Source organism: Rattus norvegicus, chromosome 2 (genome assembly GCF_036323735.1).
Source record: "Rattus norvegicus strain BN/NHsdMcwi chromosome 2, GRCr8, whole genome shotgun sequence".
Taxonomy (NCBI): Eukaryota; Metazoa; Chordata; class Mammalia; order Rodentia; family Muridae; genus Rattus; species Rattus norvegicus.
Genome location: NC_086020.1, coordinates 41667381 through 41689232, shown reverse-complemented (window position 1 = coordinate 41689232; position 21852 = coordinate 41667381). Strand labels below are relative to the sequence as shown.

Below are 21852 nucleotides of genomic sequence, written 5' to 3'. Positions count from 1 at the left end.
CATACGTACGGGAAAAACATCAGTGCACATAAAACAAAAATAAATAAATCATTTCAAAAAATCATCTCCAAAACCAAACGAAAACTTGAAAGAACCATGACTACACCCAATGGCCAGAATTTGATCCCTGGGATCCTTGTAAAAGGCGGATGCTGTCGCTTATTTATCTGTAAGCACTCCTATCGCAAGATGGAGGAGAGAGAAGGGATTGCCCAGAAGCACAGGCTGGCTTCTGAGAGTGAAGTGCAGACAAGCAATCTGCTCAGAATTGAGGTGGAAGGGAAAAACCAATACCCAGAAGGTTCCCCTCTGTGCCAGACATGTGCCCCAATACACGTACACACATGCTCTTATACAAACACACAGAGGAAGGGAGGAGGGCTAAGAACATGATCTGTTTGAGAGAGAGACACACAGAGACACAGAGAGACACAAACAGGAAGACAGAGAGACAGAGAAAGATGATTTGCATTATACTGATGAAAGAAGTCAAAGGGTTTTTTTTTTTTTCTGTATTGAGAAACATGCTCCCAGAATAAACTGTAGAAGTGAACCTATGCCCTTCCACCAGTTGATTTCCAGCACAGGTTCCACACAGAACAGCCATTCCACGTACACAAGAGTGAAAAGAGATCCTGATTCCTTACCAGTCTCACAAAATACAGCCCAAAAATGGATTAAAAACTTCAGTGATAATACTTGACATCATGAAACTTCTACAACAAAAGACAAGCTCGCCTCAAAGCCACAGCATCCCAATTCTGGAATTGAAGGCCTGACATGACATAAACCGGAACAGAAAGACAAGTGCCTCGTGACCTCAATCACATATGGAATCTAAATGAATTGATCTCACAGAACTGAGAGTGGATGATCGATGGTTACTACAGGCCAGGTGAAGTGGCAGTGTTGACTAATGTGTGTTAAGAAGCAGTCGGGTACAACTAGAAGGCTCTGGGACACGTGACATTGCATAGTCAAGTGACGACAGAAAACAATAACTCCAAAAAAGCTGTACAAAAAATATTTTGATGTTTTTCTCATTAAACAAAAAGAAGAAGACCAGCTCTAGGCTAGCAAGATGGCACAGCAGGTGAGGACACTTGCCATCAAGCCCTATGACCTGAGTTTGAATGTGGGACCCACAGAGTAGAAAGTGAAAACTGACTCCCACCAGTTGTCTTCTGGCTTCCACAATACACGTCATGTTGTGCACATCCTCAGATATACATATGCATACCATGCACATAAAGAAATGTGATTTAAAAGTTTAAACGTCTGTACTTCATTAGCAAGGCACGGCACAATCAGCACCTCGTACTTAAGCACCAGCACTTCACGGAGCTTAAATCCCTGGGCGCTTAATGATTAATGATAGGTATCTTCTTATGCGTGCTTATAAGGAGATCATCTTTTATAAAATGTCTATTAAAAGTCCATGCCTGCTTTTACTGTACTGTCTTACTGAAGAGTTTCAAATACATTGCAATGTGTTAATTATTTTACCTGTTACCATAGCATAATACTAGAAAAAGGGCGATGTAAGGAAGAACTTTTGGCCCCCAGTTTAAGGGTATCATCAAGAAGAGGAGGGGGTCGGGGCTGGGGATTTAGCTCAGTGGTAGAGCGCTTACCTAGGAAGCGCAAGGCCCTGGGTTCAGTCCCCAGCTCCGAAAAAAGAACCAAAAAAAAAGAAAAAAAAAAAAAGAAGAGGAGGGGGTCACACAGTACGGTCATAGGGGAAGCGCAGAGTGATGAATTCTTACACTCAATCCACTCTCTCCCTCATGGTCAGGGTGGGGCTGGAATGGCACTGCTCACAGTGAAGCAGGGTCTTCCCAGCTCAGCTGGGCTAATCCAGGTAAAATCTCAGAGACAGAGATCTGTGTCCATATGGACTCCACTCTAGTCCAGTCTCTTATGTGCATGGGCTTTGCCCACATGTATATCTGAACACCACATGTCTGCCTGGTGCCAATGGATGCCAGAAGAGGGCACCAGATCAGCCACCATGTGGGTACTGGAACCAAACCAGGGTCCTCTGGAAGAGCAGCCAGAATTCTTAACCACTGAGCCATCTCTCCAGTCCCTCTAACGATGACTCTAAATCCCAACAATTTCACACTCAAAATTAACTGTAACATCTGGCTTCAAGTATTTTCTCGGATATATAAGCAGTGCATGTCATGTCATCTCTCTCTCTCTCTCTCTCTCTCTCTCTCTCTCTCTCTCAGCATTTTAATGGTGTGTTCCTTTTTTAATGTAATTTTTATTGTCTGGAATATTTGTCTTGTTTTGTTTACTTTTCAATAACTATAAATTCACACTAAAGAAATGTCTTTGTCTTGAAGAAGAAAAAAAACTAAAGAGCAAAGCTTTTGTGGGCTATTTGCTTATCTGACCTTGTTTAAGAGGGAGACTGAATGACGTGGACATAACCATGGTGGTTCTAGGGGGAAGCAGCATTAGTCACAAATGGCAGCCTTTGTGAGAGAGGAAACTGTTAGAAAGTTCTAAAGTCACTCACGGGTCAGAAGGGGAAGAGTGTCAGCTAACCACCTCTGCAGATACTGACTAAAAGCACAGGCGTCGGAGATCGCTGGGAACAGATAAAAACAAGGTCGGACTGCCTCAGTTTCAAATCACACCAGTCTAACAGCATCCAGAGGCCACACACACCTCAGGGCTTTTCCTTCCATTGGGAGGTGTGGGCAGAAGGTTACTCAGTCCTTTTCTAACACAGAGGCCGAGCACCCAGGCCAGATGTGGGAAGGGAAGAGGTGGAAGGGCACCCTCGGAAGCCCTGCAGACACCACGCCCCTTCCTGGCTCCAGTTTTCTTCATGTTTAGAGGCTGAGCATGCAGACAACATCGACATACGCTTTTATAAGCTGAATGCTTCCCGGCCTGCTGGGCCCACTGGATGGTCAGCCTGGACTTCCCTATGCTTCAGCTCCCTTCTCTCTTTCTACAACTCTGACTGAGCGCGAGGGCCCCGATGGTGTGAATCTCAACATCAAACACACTCCTCACGTTGAGAAGATATGCTACAGTGGGTGCTTCCCTTGAGCTGGCCCGCCCTGACTCATGCTGCATGCATCTCCAGTTTGGTTACTGGGTTGAGGCAGGTACTCATGTCGGCCCCACATCTCCCCTGCCATTATTGTTGCTGTTCATGGGGCGTTCTACCCAGGAGCGGCTCATGCCCACAGGTCACAGCTTTCCTCAAAGTGGTTGCTGCCCTGGTACAGGGGCATGATTGGTTTAACAAAATTACGCAACATTCCTGGTGAATGAACATTTACTTAGGGCCACAGCGACATTATCTACCATTCTCAGAGAAAAAACACAAGTCTAATCTCCCTGACCCCTTTTTCTACATTTTCTGATGGAATATTCCAAGCAGGAGACTTTTCTAGTCTTAATGAAGTCAATTAGGTTGCATTTGTATTCACTGTTTAAGTTTTCTGTATGTATAGCTTTGCCTACTGGAGATTACAAGAATCCTCTCCTTCGTTTTCCTCTGGTAGGTTTTGGTTTGTTTTGTTGTGTTAGAGTCTACGATCCACACTAATATAAAGTACAAGCAAGCACAAAGAGAACAGAAAAGCTCACTTTTCCCAGTTGTTCTAACGTCATTTCCTGGAAACACTATCCTTTCTCTTAGGTTCTCTTGAAAAGCCACTTGCTATTGGTATATGAAACTGTATTTGGACTTGTTCAAAAAAGTAATGAGCTGTGAAGACTCTTGGGAGGGCCCCAGAGCTCCAGAAAGGCCACAGTCATGTCTGTTGAAGGAGGAAATGGTAGGGGGGTTAAAGTTTCATTTTTATTGAAAACAGATAAAAAGAAGAAAAAAGATTACACTGACCCAAAGGATTTAAAATACATATCAGTTGGCAAGAAACTTTTCTTAAAGAAAGACACAGCAAGAGAAACTATTTCTTTAGAGATTATTTTTTAAAGGAAAGGTAAGCAGGTTACCTCGGGAAATTATTCAAAAGTTCTCCATGCTCAAGACAATGTACTTCCCTACATGAATCTCAAACATAGCACTTTAATAATCTCTTTTGCTTTTAGGCTCAGAAAGTTCTTTACTCATGGATGGAGATTTCATGTAGCATTTAAAAATATTTTTATCTTTATCTTGCTGAAACAGTATGGGAAGATTCTTGGACTTCCTTTCCAAAAGTTTTGTCAATCGCCCTAGTGATCACTGATATAAATAACTTATACATTTAGTTACAGCCAAAGAAAAATCTGGGCACTTTCCTAAATTGCTATCTTTACAGAATACCTAACTCTACTTTATTTTACAATCATCACAGACACTTGTGGGTGAACAGACATCTGTGCCTTGGTCCGTCTGCATCTGCAAAAGCTCCAGTCAGAAGACTTGAGCCCTGAAAGATGGCTACCACCACCCCCAACATGAGGTACACAGAAACAAGAGCCCTCTGTCTGTGCAAGCACACTAACTAGTCCCTCTCTGAGGAAAGAGCTAAGGGACAAGAACTGAGGTAGCCTGGAGAACATAAGGTAAAGATACTGTTCTACAGGTCACCTGGCCAACTAACCAACCAACCAACCAAAGCAGTGAACACTACCCAGCCACTGGGATAGTCTGCACTATACACACTATACACAACTCTCTAGCATGCACTTACACACACACGCACACGCATCTCAGTCTATTGATGGTCCAGTGCACAATGACTCTAGTGAATGGCACTGCCATTTCCAAGATTCAAGTCAGGAGAAAACAGTAGATATCAAAGAGCTGCCACCTCAGGCTTCGGGTTCACTGGCAAGGCAGGCAGCACAGCTGAACTGCTACAGTCACACACAGGAATACACGTGAAGCGGGGACAAGGGAACTCCATCAAAGCCTGAGAAGCAAGGGCAGCAACAAGCTGGAGTCCATGTCCCCAACAGTCTTCCCTACAGGAAGTATCCATGTAGCATCAACTTTACCACCAGTACCTCAAGCCCCAGACCACCAGTTCCTCCCATTTGTCTTTTTAGAAGTCATAAATATAAATTTGTATATGTATCATTTATATATGTATATATATATATATATATATCTTAAACATACACACACACACACACACACACACACAGAGTTCAAACTAGATATACCTATAGGATGTTAACATAAGCAAGATTAGTACAAACCAACCATGGGCCAACATTTCTAAACACCCTGCTTGACTCCGTCTCATTTGCTGACTTAACTTCATCTAGCCTCAATATGTAAAAAGCTAAATGCTACACGAGTCAGTGGACCTCGTGCTGGAATGTGTCATTTAGGACACTTGAGCATCAAACGCTCGTCTTGGAAAATAAAGATCAACTGTAGATAGCTGGCTTGGTTAGACTGCTGAACCAAACTGAGTAGTTTGTGATCATTGGTAAAGAATAAGATTCACATTGCCAAACATATCAAATAAGATTATTTTTTCCTTTCTGATTCCCTTCCCATAATTTTAAATATTGCTTGATTCCTGAAAGAGGGTCTTGATATGTAGCCCAGGCTGGCCTCAAAGAGATCTCCCTGCCTTGCCCCCTAATTGCTGGGATTACGGCACAGGCCATCACACCCGTGTCCTTTCTTTGAGATGCCCAATTTCATACATCAATACAGATCAACAGCTCTAGTCACAAGGTCTACCATATTCAATCAAGGAAAGGCATGAGCCTCAAGAAATAATATCAGCTAACGTGACAGTCACATCCATTGGAAAATGTTGGACAGTTTTCACCATCTACACAAAATAGACTGATTGCTATCAAAAGATAGCATCCTACTTTAATCAAAACCATGAAGTTTAAGAGATGGATAGATCCTACTAAATTTAACCAATATATTTAGATATTTTCTTTTATCTACTGACTATATTAGATATTCTTTGTTAATCAGGTAAACAAATTATAATTCTCCAGTCTAGGTTTTTTCCTTCTACTACAGGAAGATACTTTAAAAAATGATTTCCAGGGTTGAGGATTTAGCTCAGTGGTAAAGCGCTTGCCTAGCAAGCGCAAAGCCCTGGGTTCAGTCCTCTGCTCCAAAAAAAAAAAAAAAAGATTTTCAATACAGGTGCCATATATATATATATATCAGCCACATTTAATAGTCTGTTCTGATAGCTAAAAGCAATAAATTTCTAAATGCCCATCATTCTTTACCTCAAATCCTTTATATAACTCTGATAGCAACTGGGGTGTGAGGCCAGCTTTAACTCCTACCTCAGCTCAACTCAAAATGAATAATTGTGATTATATATACATTAAAAAAAAAACCCAACAGATTCAAATTGGAATTTATGCTTTTAAAAAAAAATGCTCCAAGTCATTCTGTTTCCAAATCAAATTATGTTTGTACAGAACAGTATAGAGATTGAAAAGGAGATGCAACTCTAAGAGCTGACTTTCAGTGCAGTCTTTAGGAGTCTGGTCTAACAGTGCTGGTGGCACTGAGCATGGATAATGAGAAATGACTGGCTTAGTCCGTGGGCCCCTCCAGCATCACGAGAGACATCGTTAGTCACAGATACACATATGTAGAAGCCCCCAGCCAGACTCAGCTAGAAAAAAAAAACACTAAGAAGACGCAACAGTCTCAAGGCCCCATAACAGAACTCGGTTAGTGGCACACACCTGTATTCTAGGACTTGTACAGGGGAAGAGGGGGCCAGGAGTTCAAGGTCAGCCTGAGCTCCGGTGAGTTCGAGGCCAGTGGGTGTTCATGAGACTGTATCTAAAAATCAAATCAAAACTATAATGGATCAACTAGGCTCAAATAAAATACCCAAGAGACCCAGTGTATTTAAAATCCCATAATAAACTAGGTCCTCTATTTATACCAAGCGGTGTCATGTCTAAAAACAATCACTCCCTAAGACAAGGTGGCTCAGTGGTAAAAACACTTGCTGTGGAAGCTATGCAAATTTGAAAAGAGAAAATCAACCATACAGAGTTGTCCTCTAATCTCCACATGTGCACCCATGTGTATCATATACAACACATACACATACACACACACACACACACATACACACACACACACACACACACACACACTAGTAAATAAAAATGCTAGAAGTAGTTACTAATGCATATATGATTTACAGTTATTGTCGGAGAACCTACAGAAGCATGAACCTAAAGTATACTAGTACACTGCTATGAGCTCAGGTAACACTCTCATACACCTGACATTTTACTTGAATGATATGGCAGCAGCCACACCTTGCAAAAAAAAAAAAAAAAAAAAAAATATATATATATATATATATATATATATATGAAAAAGGAAAGGGATGTAAAGAAAAATGAAAGAAGTACAATGGGGGGAGGGGAGGCGGGATGCTAGCGGCAGGTGCTGGAGAACAAGGGCACGCTAAGGAAGTCCTCTCAAGTCTGCAGAACTGAGGATATCACACAGCATGCATTTTGACAAGAAAACAATACTTACGGCTCACAGGGAAATCTGATTTCCAAAAGGAATGGAACAATAGCAATAATGGCCTTCCCCCCGTCTATCATGTTCCTTCATGGCATAAACTCTAAGGTGTAAATCTATATGAAGAATAAAAGCAAGTTTTACATGAACAATAACATTACTGTACTTACTTTGTATATTTCAAGTATCAAACGGTCCTATAAAAACTTGTGTCTTCTAATAAAAAGACTGGCAATGTACCTCTTACACTGTTCACAGTCAAACCTAGCGTAATAGATTTAGTCATGAAAAGTCAATGTCAAATTCACATTCTTCTCTACCAACATTCTTAGAGAAAAGTGATGAACGACACCCTGCTTTTCCTTCAGACACAGAACTTGCTGGTCTTTGCTCTGGTTTACAGGTTAGCTATTTTCTTTTGCTCTTTTTCTGGAGCATGACTTAAGCACTCTGTCGGTTTTTATTTCAAAGATGCCTATGTGGCTAGCTTTTACTCTGCAGGAAGATACTACACAGGCAGCTGGGGGCAAAAAGGTCCCCAACAGCCTTACAGCAGTCCCCTGCACCTGTGTAACAGAAGCATGACTGCTGTGGAGAGAACCGACCATTTGCTGACTGGATCAGAGGCCCTGCTCCATGGAAAGGGAGTACCACGAACATGGCTTACGAGAAAGAAAGGAAAGGAGCCAGTGGAGAAGCTACCACTGCGGTTATGATAAATGGATATATTCGAGCCGCTATCTCATCAGCTACCTTCTGAATATCTGTAGTTACAGCCATAGGGTGCTGCTGCTCTCCCCTCTTTCAGTGATGGCGGTCACTGCAGAGACTTCTAACTCATCAGCACTGATAATAAGTGACTCGTCAATCTTCCAGCATCAGTGGGGCATCCCATCACCCCCATGAGGCTCAGGGAGCATCACAAAATAGGGAGAATTCTATATTATCCAGAGGACAGGGTTTTGCTACAAAAAGCTGTCTCCCAGCATGGCATAGCTGTCACCCTCCTGAGCTCACAGCAGCTGTGATGGTGTATACCAGACTGGTGCTCAACACTGCATCATGGGTAATGATCTATATAGGCAGTTAAAGATGGCTGCGGGAGGTGAGGAGTTGCCACTCCACCTGAGAAACTGTCCCCAGTTGATGGCTGTTGTGGGGAAAAGAAGCATTTTCTTCAGTGGTATAACCACTAAAAGGTGCAGTGGTCCTATAAATAGTGCTTATGACTGTTCCAATAAGGAAATCTAATGACACTGTTGGGGTCACATGAGAGAGAGAGAGAGAGAGAGAGAGAGAGAGAGAGAGAGAGAGAGAGAAAGGAGAGCGAAGCATAAGGTATGTTTGTGAAGAAGAATAAGTAGGAATGGGATGGCATAAGAAAAGATAATATATTATTTATGTGGATGAAAATATCTTCATTATTATATATAATTAGTACATGCTAGAAGCCTATATTCAACAAAACTTGAAAATCTGCAGGAAATGGACAATTTCCTAGACAGATACCAGGTACCGAAGTTAAATCAGGAACAGATAAACCATTTAAACAACCCCATAACTCCTAAGGAAATAGAAGCAGTCATTAAAGGTCTCCCAACCAAAAAGAGCCCAAGTCTAGTTGGATTCAATGCAGAATTCTATCAGACCTTCATAGAAAACCTCATACCAATACTGTTCAAACTATTCCACAAAATTGAAACAGACAGAGCACCACCAAATTCCTTCTATGAAGCCACAATTACTCTTATACCTAAACCACACAAAGAGCCACCAAAGAAAGAGAACTTCAGACCAATTTCCCTTATGAATATTGACACAAAAATACTCAATAAAATTCTTGAAAACTGAATCCAAGGACACATCAAAACGATCATCCATCATGATTAAGTAGGCTACATCCCAGGGATGCGGGGATGGTTTAATATATGAAAATTCATCAATGCAATCCACTATATAAACAAACCCAAAGATAAGAACCACATGGTCATTTCATTAGATGCTGAGAAAGCATTTGACAAAATTGAACACCCCTTCATGATAAAAGTACTAGAAAGATCAAGGCCCATATCTAAAAATAGTAAAAGCCATACACAGCAAACCAGAAGCTAACATCAAACTAAATGGAGAGAAACTTGAAGCAATCCCACTAAAATCAGGGACTAGACAAGGCTGCCCACTCTCTCCCTACTTATTCAATATAGTACTCGAAGTCCTAGCCAGTGAAAGGAGGTCAAAGGGATACAAATTGGAAGGGAAGAAATCAAAATATCATTATTTGCAGATGATATGATAGTGTACTTAAGCGACCTCAAAAGTTCCACCAGAGAAATACTCAACCTGATAAACAACTTCAGCAAAGTGTTGGGATATAAAATTAACTCAAACAAATCAGTAGCCTTCCTCTACTCAAAGTACAAACAGGCTGAGAAAGAAATTAAGGAAATGACACCCTTCACATAGTCCCAAATAACATAAAATATCTTGGTGTGACTTTAACGAAGCAAGTGAAAGACCTGTATGACAAGAACTCCAAATCTCTGAAGAAAGAAATTGAGGAAGATCTCAGAAGATGGAAAGATCTTCCATGCTCATGGATTAGCAGGATTAATATAGTAAAGATGGCCATTTTGCCAAAAGCAATCTACAGACTCAATGCAATCCCCATCAAAATTCCTACTCAATTCTTTATAGAGATAGAAGGAGCAATTTGCAAATTCATTTGGAATAACAAAAATCCCAGGATAGCGAAAACAATACTCAACAATAAAAGAACTTCTCGGGGAATCACCATCCCTGACTTCAAGCAGTATTACAGAGCAATAGTCATAAAAACTGTATGGTATTGGTACAGAGACAGGCAGATAGATCAGTGGAACAGAATTGAAGACCCAGAAATGAACCCACACACCTATAGTCACTGATCTTTGACAAAGGAGCTAAAACCATCCAGTGGAAGAAAGATAGCATTTTCAACAAATAGTGCTGGTTCAACTCGAGGTCAGCATGTAGAATGCAAATCAATCCATTCTTATCACCATGTACAAAGATTAAGTCCAAGTGGATCAAAGACCTCCACATTAAATCAGATACACTCAAACTAATAGAAGAAAAAGTGGGGAAGAGTCTCAAACACATGGGCACTGGGGAAAATTTCCTGAACAAAACACCAGTGACTTATGCTCTAAGATCAAGAATCAACAAATGGGACCTCATAAAACTGCAAAGCTTCTGTAAGGCAAAGCACACTGTCATTAGGACAAAATGGCAACCAACAGATTGGAAAAAGATCTTTACCAATCCTATATCTGATAGAGGGCTAATATCTAAAATATACAAAGAACTAAAGAAGTTAGACTTCAGAGAGTCAAATAACCCTATTAAAAAATTGGGTACAGAGCTAAATAAAACATTCTCAGCTGAGGATTTTCGATTGGCCAAAAAGCACCTAAAGAAATGTTCAGCATCCTTAGTCATCAGGGAAATGCAAATCAAAACAACCCTGAGATTCCACCTCACACCAGTCAGAATGGCTAAGATTAAAAAACTCAGGTGACAGCAGATGCTGGCGAGGATGTGGAGAAAAAGGAACACTCCTCCATTATTGGTGGGATTGCAAACTGGTACAACCACTCTGGAAATCAGTCTGGAGGTTCCTCAGAAAATTGGACATTCCACTACCTGAGGATCCAGCTATAACTCTCTTGGGCATATACCCAAAAGATGCTCCAACATACAACAAAGACACATGCTCCACTATGTTCACAGCAGCCTTATTTATAATAGCCAGAAGCTGGAAAGAACCCAGATGCCCTTCAATAGAGGAATGGATTCAAAAACTGTGGTACATCTACACAATGGAGTACTACTCAGCTATCAAAAACAATGACTTCATGAAATTCATAGGCAAATGGAATGAACTAGAAAATATCATCCTGGGTGAGGTTACTCAATCACAGAAAAACACACTTGTTATGCACTCACTGATAAGTGGATATTAGCCAAAAAGCTTAAATTACCCAAGATGCAATCCACAGACCACAGGAAGCTGAAGAAGAAGGATGACCAAAATGCAGATACTCCCAGTCCTTCTTAAAAGGGGGAAAAATATTCATAGGAGGGGATATGGAAGCAAAGTTTAGAGCAGTGACTCAAGCAATGGCCATTCACAGCCTGACACACAGGTGGCCCATATTTAAACAGCCATCAAAACTAGATAAGATTGATGAAGCTAAAAAATGCATACTGAAAGGGACCAGATATAGATCTCTCCTGAGAGACACATCTAGAGCATGTCCAATTCAGAGGTCAATGCTAGCAGCAAACCACGGAACTGAGAATAGGACCCCCTTGGGGGGAATTAGAGGAAGGATTGAAAGAGTTGAAGGAGCTTGCAACCCCATAAAAACAACAATGCCAACCAACCAGAGCTTCTAGGGACTAAACCACTACCGAAAGACTATACATGGACTGACCCTGGGCCCCAACTGCATATGTAGCAGATAATAACCTTGTTGGGGCACCAGACACCAAAGCCCTTGGTCTTGCCAAGGTTGGACCCCCCGTGCAGAGGAATATGGGGGAGGGAAATAAGGGGGATGTATAGGGGGAATACCCATATGGGGGAGGCAGAGGGGAGGGAATGGGGGCTTATGGACTGGAAACCAGGAAGGGGAATAACCTTTGAAATGTAAGTAAAGAAATATATAATAAAAAATTAAAAAAGAATGAAATCCCCAAAAAGTAAAAATAAATTAAAAAGAGAATAACATATTAAAGCAAAATTTCAAATGGGAATTTTTTTAAAGAAAAGAAAATGTCTGAGCTTTTTCTACTGGAACTACCAAGACTGTGACTGTAGAAGCTTCACTATGGGTCTGTTGAGAGGCTGGCTGTGCACTCACCTAATACACTGACGAAAGCATCAAAAAGGTGAAATGTGAGCAGTGGCTCCTTCAGGTGGCCATAGTAATCTGCAATAGTTTTAAAGACATCCTTTTCAAATCCCAAGTACATAGGCTGCTTCCAATCTGTACAGTTGGGCCCTTTTAAAAAAAGAGAGAGAGAGATACACACATCTGAGTTGTTTTCAGTGTCAGGCTGTTACAAACAAGCTGCAGTAAACAGAGTTGAGCCAGTGTCCTTGAGGGCAGGCGGAGCGTCTTTTGTATATACGCCCAGGAGTGGTGTCCTTGGGATTTGAGATAGAACCATTTCCAAGTTTCTGAGAAACTGCCAGATTGATTTTCAAAGTGGCGGTACATGTGTGTAATTCCCACCAACGATGGAGTGTTCACCTTGCTCTACGACGTCCTTGCCAGCATGTGCTGTCACTTGCGTTTTAGATCTTAGCCATTCTGACCGGTCTAAGACAGAATCTCAGGGTCATTTTGATTTGCCTTTCCCTGATGACTAGAGACACTGAACATTTCTTGAAGTGCTTCTCAGCCATTAGAGATTCCTCTGCTGAGAATTCTGTTTAGCGCTGTACCTCATGTTTTAATTGGTTTATTTTGGAGGCTCACAGAGACTGAACCACCAGCCAAAGAGCATGCATGGGCTGTACCTAGGCCCTGTACACATATGTAATAAATGTGAAACTTCCTCTTCATGTGGGTCCCCAACAACTGGAGCTATATCTGACTTGGACTCTGTTTCAACCTTTGGAGCCCTTTCCCCTAGCTGGGCTGCCTTGTCTGGCCTCAGTGTGAGAGAATGCACTTAGTTCTGATGAGACTTAATGTGCCAAGGCAGGTTGGTACCCAGGGAATGGGATAGAAAGAAGGGGGACGGGAGGGTAGAACTGGGAGGAGAGCAGGGATGGGGTTGTGATTGGGATGTAAAGTGATAACAAATTATGAACAAAGAGAATGATTAATGTGACAACTGCATGTAAGTTCTGTAGTGTGTGTACACAGATATTCAAGATACCCAGGCAAGTTCTGACATGGAAGTGACGTATGACCTTGCTCCTACAAATATGATTTATGTTTACTTGAATATAGTATAAAAATGAAGAGCACTGACATATATCCATTTTAAGGGAAAAGCATGCTTTTCTCTTTTTATATAAATCCAACCTTATTCATGTAAATAATTTGCTTTGAAATAGTCAACATTTCCCTAGTCTTAATAAAAATCAATGAAATACCAATTTGTTAATGTGTAACAGATGAATTACGAAGAAATTTTTATAGCTTCTTGAGTTCATTAGCTATTAAACTATAATATCCTGCAATCATACAGTTGAGTGAAATGTTTCTCCTAACAAACTATTTCAGACAAATGAAAATTTAAATGCTTTTCAAAAAAAAAATAACAGGGAAGAGTTTACATTCTATCTTGTAAATTCATCATACATCGCACCCAGATACTGCCCAGCTATCAAAAGAAAACTGCAAAGCTGGTGCGAACTCAGAAACTCTGAAGCGGTCTGGCCCTGGCCACGCACGTCCCATGCCAACAGCAGGGCAGAGGAAAGCTCCACGGGAACCTGGGTCCCAAGAAACAAAGGTGATCCATGCGATTTGGCGGCAAATTCCCCCGGCACATGATACAATGAGCACACATTGATGACGACATGGTGACAGGAAAACTGGAAGTGCCAGAACCTTCAGGAAGACAGCTCGCCCCAAGAGGACCACGGAAGAAAAGGAATGCAATCATGGTGACCAGCTCCAGCCCAGCAGAGGACTAAGCCATCAAACCCAAATAGCTAGCTATACCCAGGAGGTTGAACAAAGCAGCTAAGATGAATTCAAGGAAATTCTCCCCACAGGACTGCTGGAGCTGAGAGATTCTAGATGTAACACAGAGGAAACCATTCTGGACCATGACACTCGATCCCCAGGACACCATAAAATGGCTCTTTACGGTGTCCCTAAAAACTCCTTTACTGAGGCCTGGAAACGTGGCTCAGAGGTTAAGAGTAAATACTGCTCCTACTGAGGACCTGAGGTTGGGTCTCAGAACCCACACCAGATGATCACAGCCACTTACAACTGAAGTCTAGTGGATAGGATGCCCTCTCCTGACCTCCACTCACAGAGACATGTGTTCATATACATAATTAAAAATAAAATCTTTACACAAAAACAAAATCTTTTATACTTCATATTCTGTTCTTCTCTTAAAAATTAATAATTGGTTAAAATAATAAAATTCCTTTATATGTCATAGCACATAAACCTAGCAGCAACTGTATAAACTGTTTGCTTCTTTACTCCTCACATAGCAAGGTTAATCAAATATCAGTTGGATGTGTCCCAGCCAGCAAGACACACGGCAGAATTAGTGCTTACCAGAGTCAGTGGTTCACTCTAAACAATTATGTGCCTTAAGAATGTGTTATTATCTTTGATGAAAACATTTTTAAAAATCCCTAAAAGAAAACAGAACATGAACCTTGTCTTTCTTAGTCACCTTGAGTGGTGAGCATTTCTTTTCTGAGTCTAGAGTTTTCTAGATGTCACTCCTGACAGATTCTGGAATGAGATGGTCTGGCTGCTCTCCTTCTGTTTCTGAGGCACACACGCAAAGAAGCAGAGGGAACCAGTTAATTCAGCTTTGCACTACTTAGCATCCATCTTCGCTCTGCAAACATCCATGAGAGGTTTGACCCACGCCTGAACACCAGGCCCGTGTGTGCACAGTCTACGGTGACTCAGGAAGTGCTTAGAAGAGAATGAAGAGTAGCAGGCTTGCAGAACAGAAGGCAAGAAGCCCTCAGCAAGTCCTGTCCCGTGTTAGAGGACAGGAATCTGCACTTACTAAGATAAGGACGAAGAACATGTCATGACTTTGACAGATTCAAAGTAAATTTTGATAATCCTAATTTGGGGAAGCTTAAAAGCTTTAAGTAACTATCCGACAGGCTGAGCTTGTCCTTCAGCTCCTTTTATATTTGCTATATAAGCAAGCCTCTGTGATAGGCTGATCTGTAAAGGTTACTCTTAACATATGTGAGGTATGTTCCTCCTCCAGCACTCTGTTTCCTACCCATGGCAATTGTGAAATCACACCTACCCCTACCCAATGTCGCTGTGCCAACCTTGCCGCAGGTGTTTGTGGCTTTGTGTGGCAGATGGAGAACTGAGTTCACAGTTCCCTGCATCCTACCATACCGGAAAGGCAAACATGACAACCACACCTTAGGGCGTTTCCCCTACATCACAGCTTCATTCCACACTGGTAAGGTCCAAAGCCTTGGTTCTCCAGGAGCTCAGAGTGAGGGTTAGAGCTTCATGATTGTACCTTCATTCTTGCCAACTCTGGTCAAGGAGGTAATTTATATTTATTTTATTTAAGAAACTTGGGCAAAAAGAATAAAAAAGCACCTCAGGGCCAGCAAGATGGCAGGCACAGTGGATAAAGGCACTCACAGCCATGTCTGACACCGAGGTTCAGGCCCAGAACCATAAGGTGGAAGGAGAGACTAACTTGGACAAGTATCCTCTGGCGTACGCATACATGCTGTGGCAAGGGAATGCTAGATACACGCGCGCGCGCGCGCGCGCGCACATATACACACACACACACACACACACACACACACACACACACACACACACTACAAGTAATTTTTAAAATTCAAGTAAAGTACTTCTTCCACAAGTTAAAGACACATTACATTTGGACACATATAGGCATTAAAGTGCCTAAAATATCAACCCAAAATCAATGAAAACTTTAAGAGTTAAACCTGAAGTACTAAGAGTTATATTGCTATACATATTTAGCTCAGCGGTAGAACGCTTGCCTAGCGAGTGCAAGGCCCTGAGTTCAGTCCCCAGCTCTGAAAAAAAAAAAAAAAAAAGAGCTTCTCTAAAACCAAATATTGCTTTCATCAATCAGCTAAAATAATGAGAATTCTCATTAAAATCATATGTTTGGGGCAGATCAGACAGTTCCCTGGGTAAAGGCGCTGGCCATGCAAACACAATGATCCGAGTGAAGATCCCCAGAATCCACAATAGAAAGAGCTGACTCCCTAAAGTCATCCTCTGACCTCTACAGATGTATCACAGAATGTGCACATCTGTATGCACAGAACCAATCACACACACACACACACAGACACACACACACACACACACACACACACACACACACACACACAGTATTTGGGTTAAGCTTCCTGAAAATCCCAAGGAGAACATGCTAATGTTCATGAGTGATTACCTCACTGTTCCTTCACAGTGCCCATGATAGCCAATGAAATGTAAGTCTCCTGTATGCTGAAGAGATTTCTGTGCCTAGAAACACCCCCTCGCACTCACCCTCATCCAGGTCCACGGATCTTACATGCAGGTCTCTGAGACAGTCTTTCTTGTTCCTCTGCATGCAGACTTCTCTCCTAAGAGAAAACACTCTACCCCTCTTAAAACTCTGCCCTCCGAAAGCAGGGACTGAAGCTGCCCAGCAAACCGGGGATATAAACATGGTAGACACTCAAAATTCTACAGACCATTAGTAGGTGGCTGCCAATATAAATGCTCTCACTCGTTTCTTTCTCCCCTGTGATGAGCTCCAAGGATGGCATGGACTTTGTCTACAGTGCAGGTATGTCCATGAGACCATGGGAGAACTGTAATATAACAACCCTTTCTCTAGGTCATGAATCTACAGTAAAGCACAGTGGTGTCTCTCCAAACAGTTTCCTGCCATCCGCACAGGTGTCAAATCAATGCCCAGGCCATTGCAGCAATATTTTCTAATTGAAGGCACCAATTCCTGTTAATTCTATAAAACTGGCGGATAATTAGCACTTACAATTTGCCAAACACTTCATAGCTGACAGGACCCAATGAGGAAGTTCTTCTGTAGAAAAAAAAAAAGAAAATACAAAAGATATTTTATTCATCTCCTTATAACTCAATCTCTCTCTCTCTCTCTCTCTCTCTCTCTCTCTCTCTCTCTCTCTCTCTCTCTCCCACAGAGCAAGAGAGAGAGTATTATAAAAATACATATCGTTTGCCCAGGTAATATGAGACATTCCACCAATTTGTGTACCAGAACATTTAAATGATAGAGTTCGTTCTTCAGCAGCAATGTTATAAGATGTACTTAAATAAATAAATAAATAAATAAATAAATAAATAAATAAATAAATAAATAAATCGGGCATAACATCATAACATTTTCTCTAAGGATGAGATACACTTTATAAAACTGCAGTAGGAAGTAAGAATTGGACGGTTTGTCCAGAGAAACACATGGCATGCACAAGGCCCTGGGTTCAAGCCTCAGCACCAAAAACTTAGAAGTTTATCCTGCAGGTCCATGATAGTTAGCATTATACCTATTACCATTTTCCAAATGTTCTAGGTAACTAAAATTCCACTGACGTATTCATCATAGGCTGCTAGTAGGTCAGCCTTACAGCAATGTCAACATTACGCAGATAAGCCCAGCCCAGGCGCTAGAGATGGACTAGAGGTTGCAGCACATGATGCTCTCCCATAGGACCAGAATTAGTCCCCAGCTCGGGGAGCTTATAATCACGTGCAACTCCTGCTCTAGGGGATGACGCCCTCTTCTGGCCTCTGTAGGCATAGCACTCACATGCACAAACCTACACAGAGACATACACATAGGTAAAAAAACAAAGCCAAGCACCTCCCAGCCAAATCACTGGTCACAGGCCCCTCCCCCGGGCACTGCAGCAGAGATGAGTTTGTGTGTGACTGTGGGGTGGGAAGAGCTTGTTGTGTTGAGTTTCACCTAATGAACAAGCCCAAGGATTATAAGAGCTTTCCTTCTTCCAGAAAAACTTAGCAAAACGAAAGTGGTTTGTTGTCTAAGTGCCAGCTCAGGTTAATGACCCTGCTACACTAGAGGATCTAGACAGGTATGCAGTATCTCAGAGACTTCCGCTCCTCTGTGTAAGGAAACCTAACGTTACAGCTTAACCCAGCAGGCCATGAAGTTTCCAGATTGATCTCTGTCTATCACTGCCGTCCATTCCTGAGGGAGGTGCTAGGACAGGTGAGGGGCTCTCATCTGCCAAAGCAAACTCCACTTCTGTCCAGAGACACACTTCCTGACGCTTCTCCTCTCGCACACAGTGATCCCTTCTTGTGTACACCACTGGCTCAGAGCCTCAACCTGAGCTTAGCTTATTGTGTCCCCCAAGTCCTATACCAAGTGGTCCAAGGTCACTTGGTTCTGGTCGTTTCTCACCATCAAAATTTTAAATTAAAAGATCAACTCAAAGAGCCAGTCTAGTTCCAATCTAACCCTTATCTATAAGAAAGGGTAATTTTAAATTGGTCTTGGGTCAGGTCTAATGACATTTGCCTGTCAGCTGAGGGAAGAGGATCTCAAGTTCAAGGCCAACCTAGACTACATAGTAAAACCTCGCCACAAACAATCAGTCTGACAATTATAGCCCTCTAGGTACATATAGGTAACATAACATAACTTGTCTTGTTGCAAATTTAAAACAAAATGAAGGTGTGTTTGTTTGTTTTTGACAGATTTTATAAACTATCTTGAAGGATAAGTGATTTTAAAGAAACTTTCAACTCTTAAAGTTACGTCATTTAAATAAATAAATAAATAATAAGGACTCTTCCAGACAATCTAACTCACAGACACCACTCTGAAGAGGCAAGCCAGAAGTCCAGATGTGGGGCTGAGAAGGTAGTTCTGCTGATAGAGTGCCCACCTAGTGTGCACCAGGCCCTGCGTCCACTGGTCAGCACCATATAAACCACTACCACATGGTAGTGCATGCCTGTGCCTGCAGCATTCAGACGGCAGAGGTGGGAAGTGGCCCTCAGCTGTCCAGCTTGGGCTACGTAGCACCCTAACTCCAAACCAGGCAAAAGGAAACCTAAATGCAAGAAGACTTAAAACTGACCTGAGCACTTCTTAGGACTAAGCATTCTCGTGTGTCTGGAGCTTCTCCAGGGACATTAAATATGCAACCACTAAATACCTAGGTAGCTCACACGGAACTAGAGTTCTCAACCTGTGGGCCTTGACCTTTGCAGGGTCAAACAACCCTTTCACAGGGGTTACATATCAGATATCCTGCATTAGATATTTACATCATAATTCACAACAGTAGCAATATTATAGTTATGAAATACCAATGAAAGAATTGCATGTTTGGAGAGCAGCACAACATGAGGAATTAAATTAAAGGGTCGCAGCATGAGGAAGGTTGAAATCTACTAGATTACCCTCTCTGAGTGCACTGCGCTGAATCCTAACCCTGGACACACATCTTTCTATGCCATTTTAATAAACCAAACGTTGGATAAAAAGCACTAGCAAGAAATAGAACCTGTATAGCAAGGGAGTGCACTCAGGTAGGGCTTAACAAGGACAGAATGGGAACTGAAAGACTCGTGCAGCCAGGGTGTGGGTCAGACAAAGACCAGTGGTCAGCGGGTACTTACTCGACTTGTCGTCCAAGATGACCACTCCCTGCTTGCTGACACTATACACATTATGGATGATGAACTTGGAGTTGACAAGCTTTGTGTTTAAAACTTCTTCCAAGGAATCAAGGCCAAGAATTCTCTGTAAACTAAAAAGGTAGTTTATTCTTAAAATAATTTTCAAAATACTTTAATCATTTTTATAGTACAATAACTGAGCGATACAAAAGGGGGTGTGTGTGTGTGTGCACGTGTGTATGTGTGTGTGTGTATGCACGCACGCGCACTATAGTATAGTATAGCAAGCCAGCATGTGTGCCCATTACACTCATGAGGAAGTCAGAAGGATGTCACCTTCTTCTCTGTAGCTCTTCTCCCCGTTTTATGAGACCTCGAAGCTCACTTCAATGAGGCGAGATGACCAGCAAGCTCCTGGAATCTGTCTGTCTCTATCCTGAGGTGCTACCTGCAGTTACAGACAAGGGCACATGTGTGCCAGTCTTTACACGGGCACTGGGGATTTGAACTGAGGTCCTCCTGCTTTCACAGCAAGTACTCTTAGCCACTGCATATCCCTTCAGCACCTCACAAGAGCAGTCTTTAAAATGCTTCATATATGGCACCCAAACTTTCTAGACAATGGGGTAGAAATGGAATGTGTTTAAAATAACCTAAAATATCATTTTCTGATAGCATACTTCTTAAATTAATAACAACCTGAATTGCAAAAAGCAATTTTTTTAAGTAAAATGACTTAAGGCTAAAATTTCCAGTATATGTTTATTAAACTTAAGATGTCAGTGCTACTAAAAGTTTCAAGAATTTAGGTTGGGGATGGCAGTGCGTACTCATACAATCCCAGCGCTCAAAAGGTTGAGCAACATGACAGAAAAGTCTAAGTCAACTTGGCCACCCATCAAGAGCATGTGTAGAGCATGCTTGTAAGGGAGGAAATAACAGTTAGAAAAGAATTTAAACTCCTGCTTTAACTATTACATATCCAACAGTAGAAATGTCTTGAAATCCAGTTAAATTATACTTGTGAAACAGCACAAGGGCAGATTATGCAAAATTGAGATTTTTTTTAAACATAATTTCAGAACACTAAATATGCAGAGAGTAGGAGAGAGAGAAAATAGAAAGAAGATCCCTAGAATTCTCAGATGTCAAATGTGCATACTGTGACAACGTCGTAGACTTCCAGATCTCTTCCACATTGGCCTCGGTCAGCTGTCTGCGGTGGATGAGACGGCACGCGGGCACCTCTCCAATAGCAATACTGTGGCGCTTGAACCACATCTCAGAGTTCTAATTTGGCAGCAGAGAGGTGTGGGGGGAGGTGGGGTAGGGGAGAAAAGATAAAGGGGGTTGGGATAGTGAGAGAGAACACATATGTCAATATAAAATGCTATGGTTTATGAGTATGTTTTGACTTGAAACTTGACTGGTAGTAATGGTTAGAATGATACACTAACTTTCCTTGCATGAGCCTCAGAGAAGGAAGGAATGACCCTCAGGCCTAGGTTTATCAGGATAAATGGTGTTAGAGCTGATGCTGAATCACTAAAGCGCTGTTATTTCCAACTAACCAGTGGAACCAATGTTTATAAAATCAAAATTAAGTGCAGAAATCTTTGTCTTAATGCACATTGTCTCAACTGAGTAATCCTTCAAACTAAGAGTAATATACCTTCAAGGATTCTGATTTATGAGTGCTATCAGACACATAAACATTAGGAAGCAACCCGATCCTAGGCAACTGCTAGGGACAGAAAAGGAAGCGCCCTACAAAGACAGCTAAGGATGGTTAGGACATAGGAGTGAAGCCTTCTGGGAAGGAGACAGTTTAGAAAACTTAAAACAGTCTGCTCCAGTCACAGAGCTCTCTCCACATCCTCTTTCTGGTAGCTCAGGGCCCACACTTAGGCTATCAAACACAAGTCAAACACTTCTGTTATCACAGAGAAAAAAAATTTTACCTGTAAAAGGCAAAACATG

General features: G+C 41.8%; 1 protein-coding gene across 3 annotated transcripts in view; it reads right to left on the bottom strand.

Annotated features, from left to right (window-relative positions):
* Depdc1b (DEP domain containing 1B) overlaps window positions 1–21852 on the bottom strand; it is a 91522-nt gene that overhangs the window by 7975 nt on the left and 61695 nt on the right. For all 3 annotated transcript variants that reach the window (XM_063281722.1, XM_017590823.3, NM_001107651.1), the window contains exons 4-7: window positions 21035–21162; window positions 19873–20003; window positions 17237–17284; window positions 12370–12510 (exon numbers count right to left, since the gene is read on the bottom strand). In XM_063281722.1, the coding sequence (XP_063137792.1) occupies window positions 12370–12510; window positions 17237–17284; window positions 19873–20003; window positions 21035–21162 (448 nt within the window). The remainder of the gene's footprint in view (window positions 1–12369; window positions 12511–17236; window positions 17285–19872; window positions 20004–21034; window positions 21163–21852) is intronic.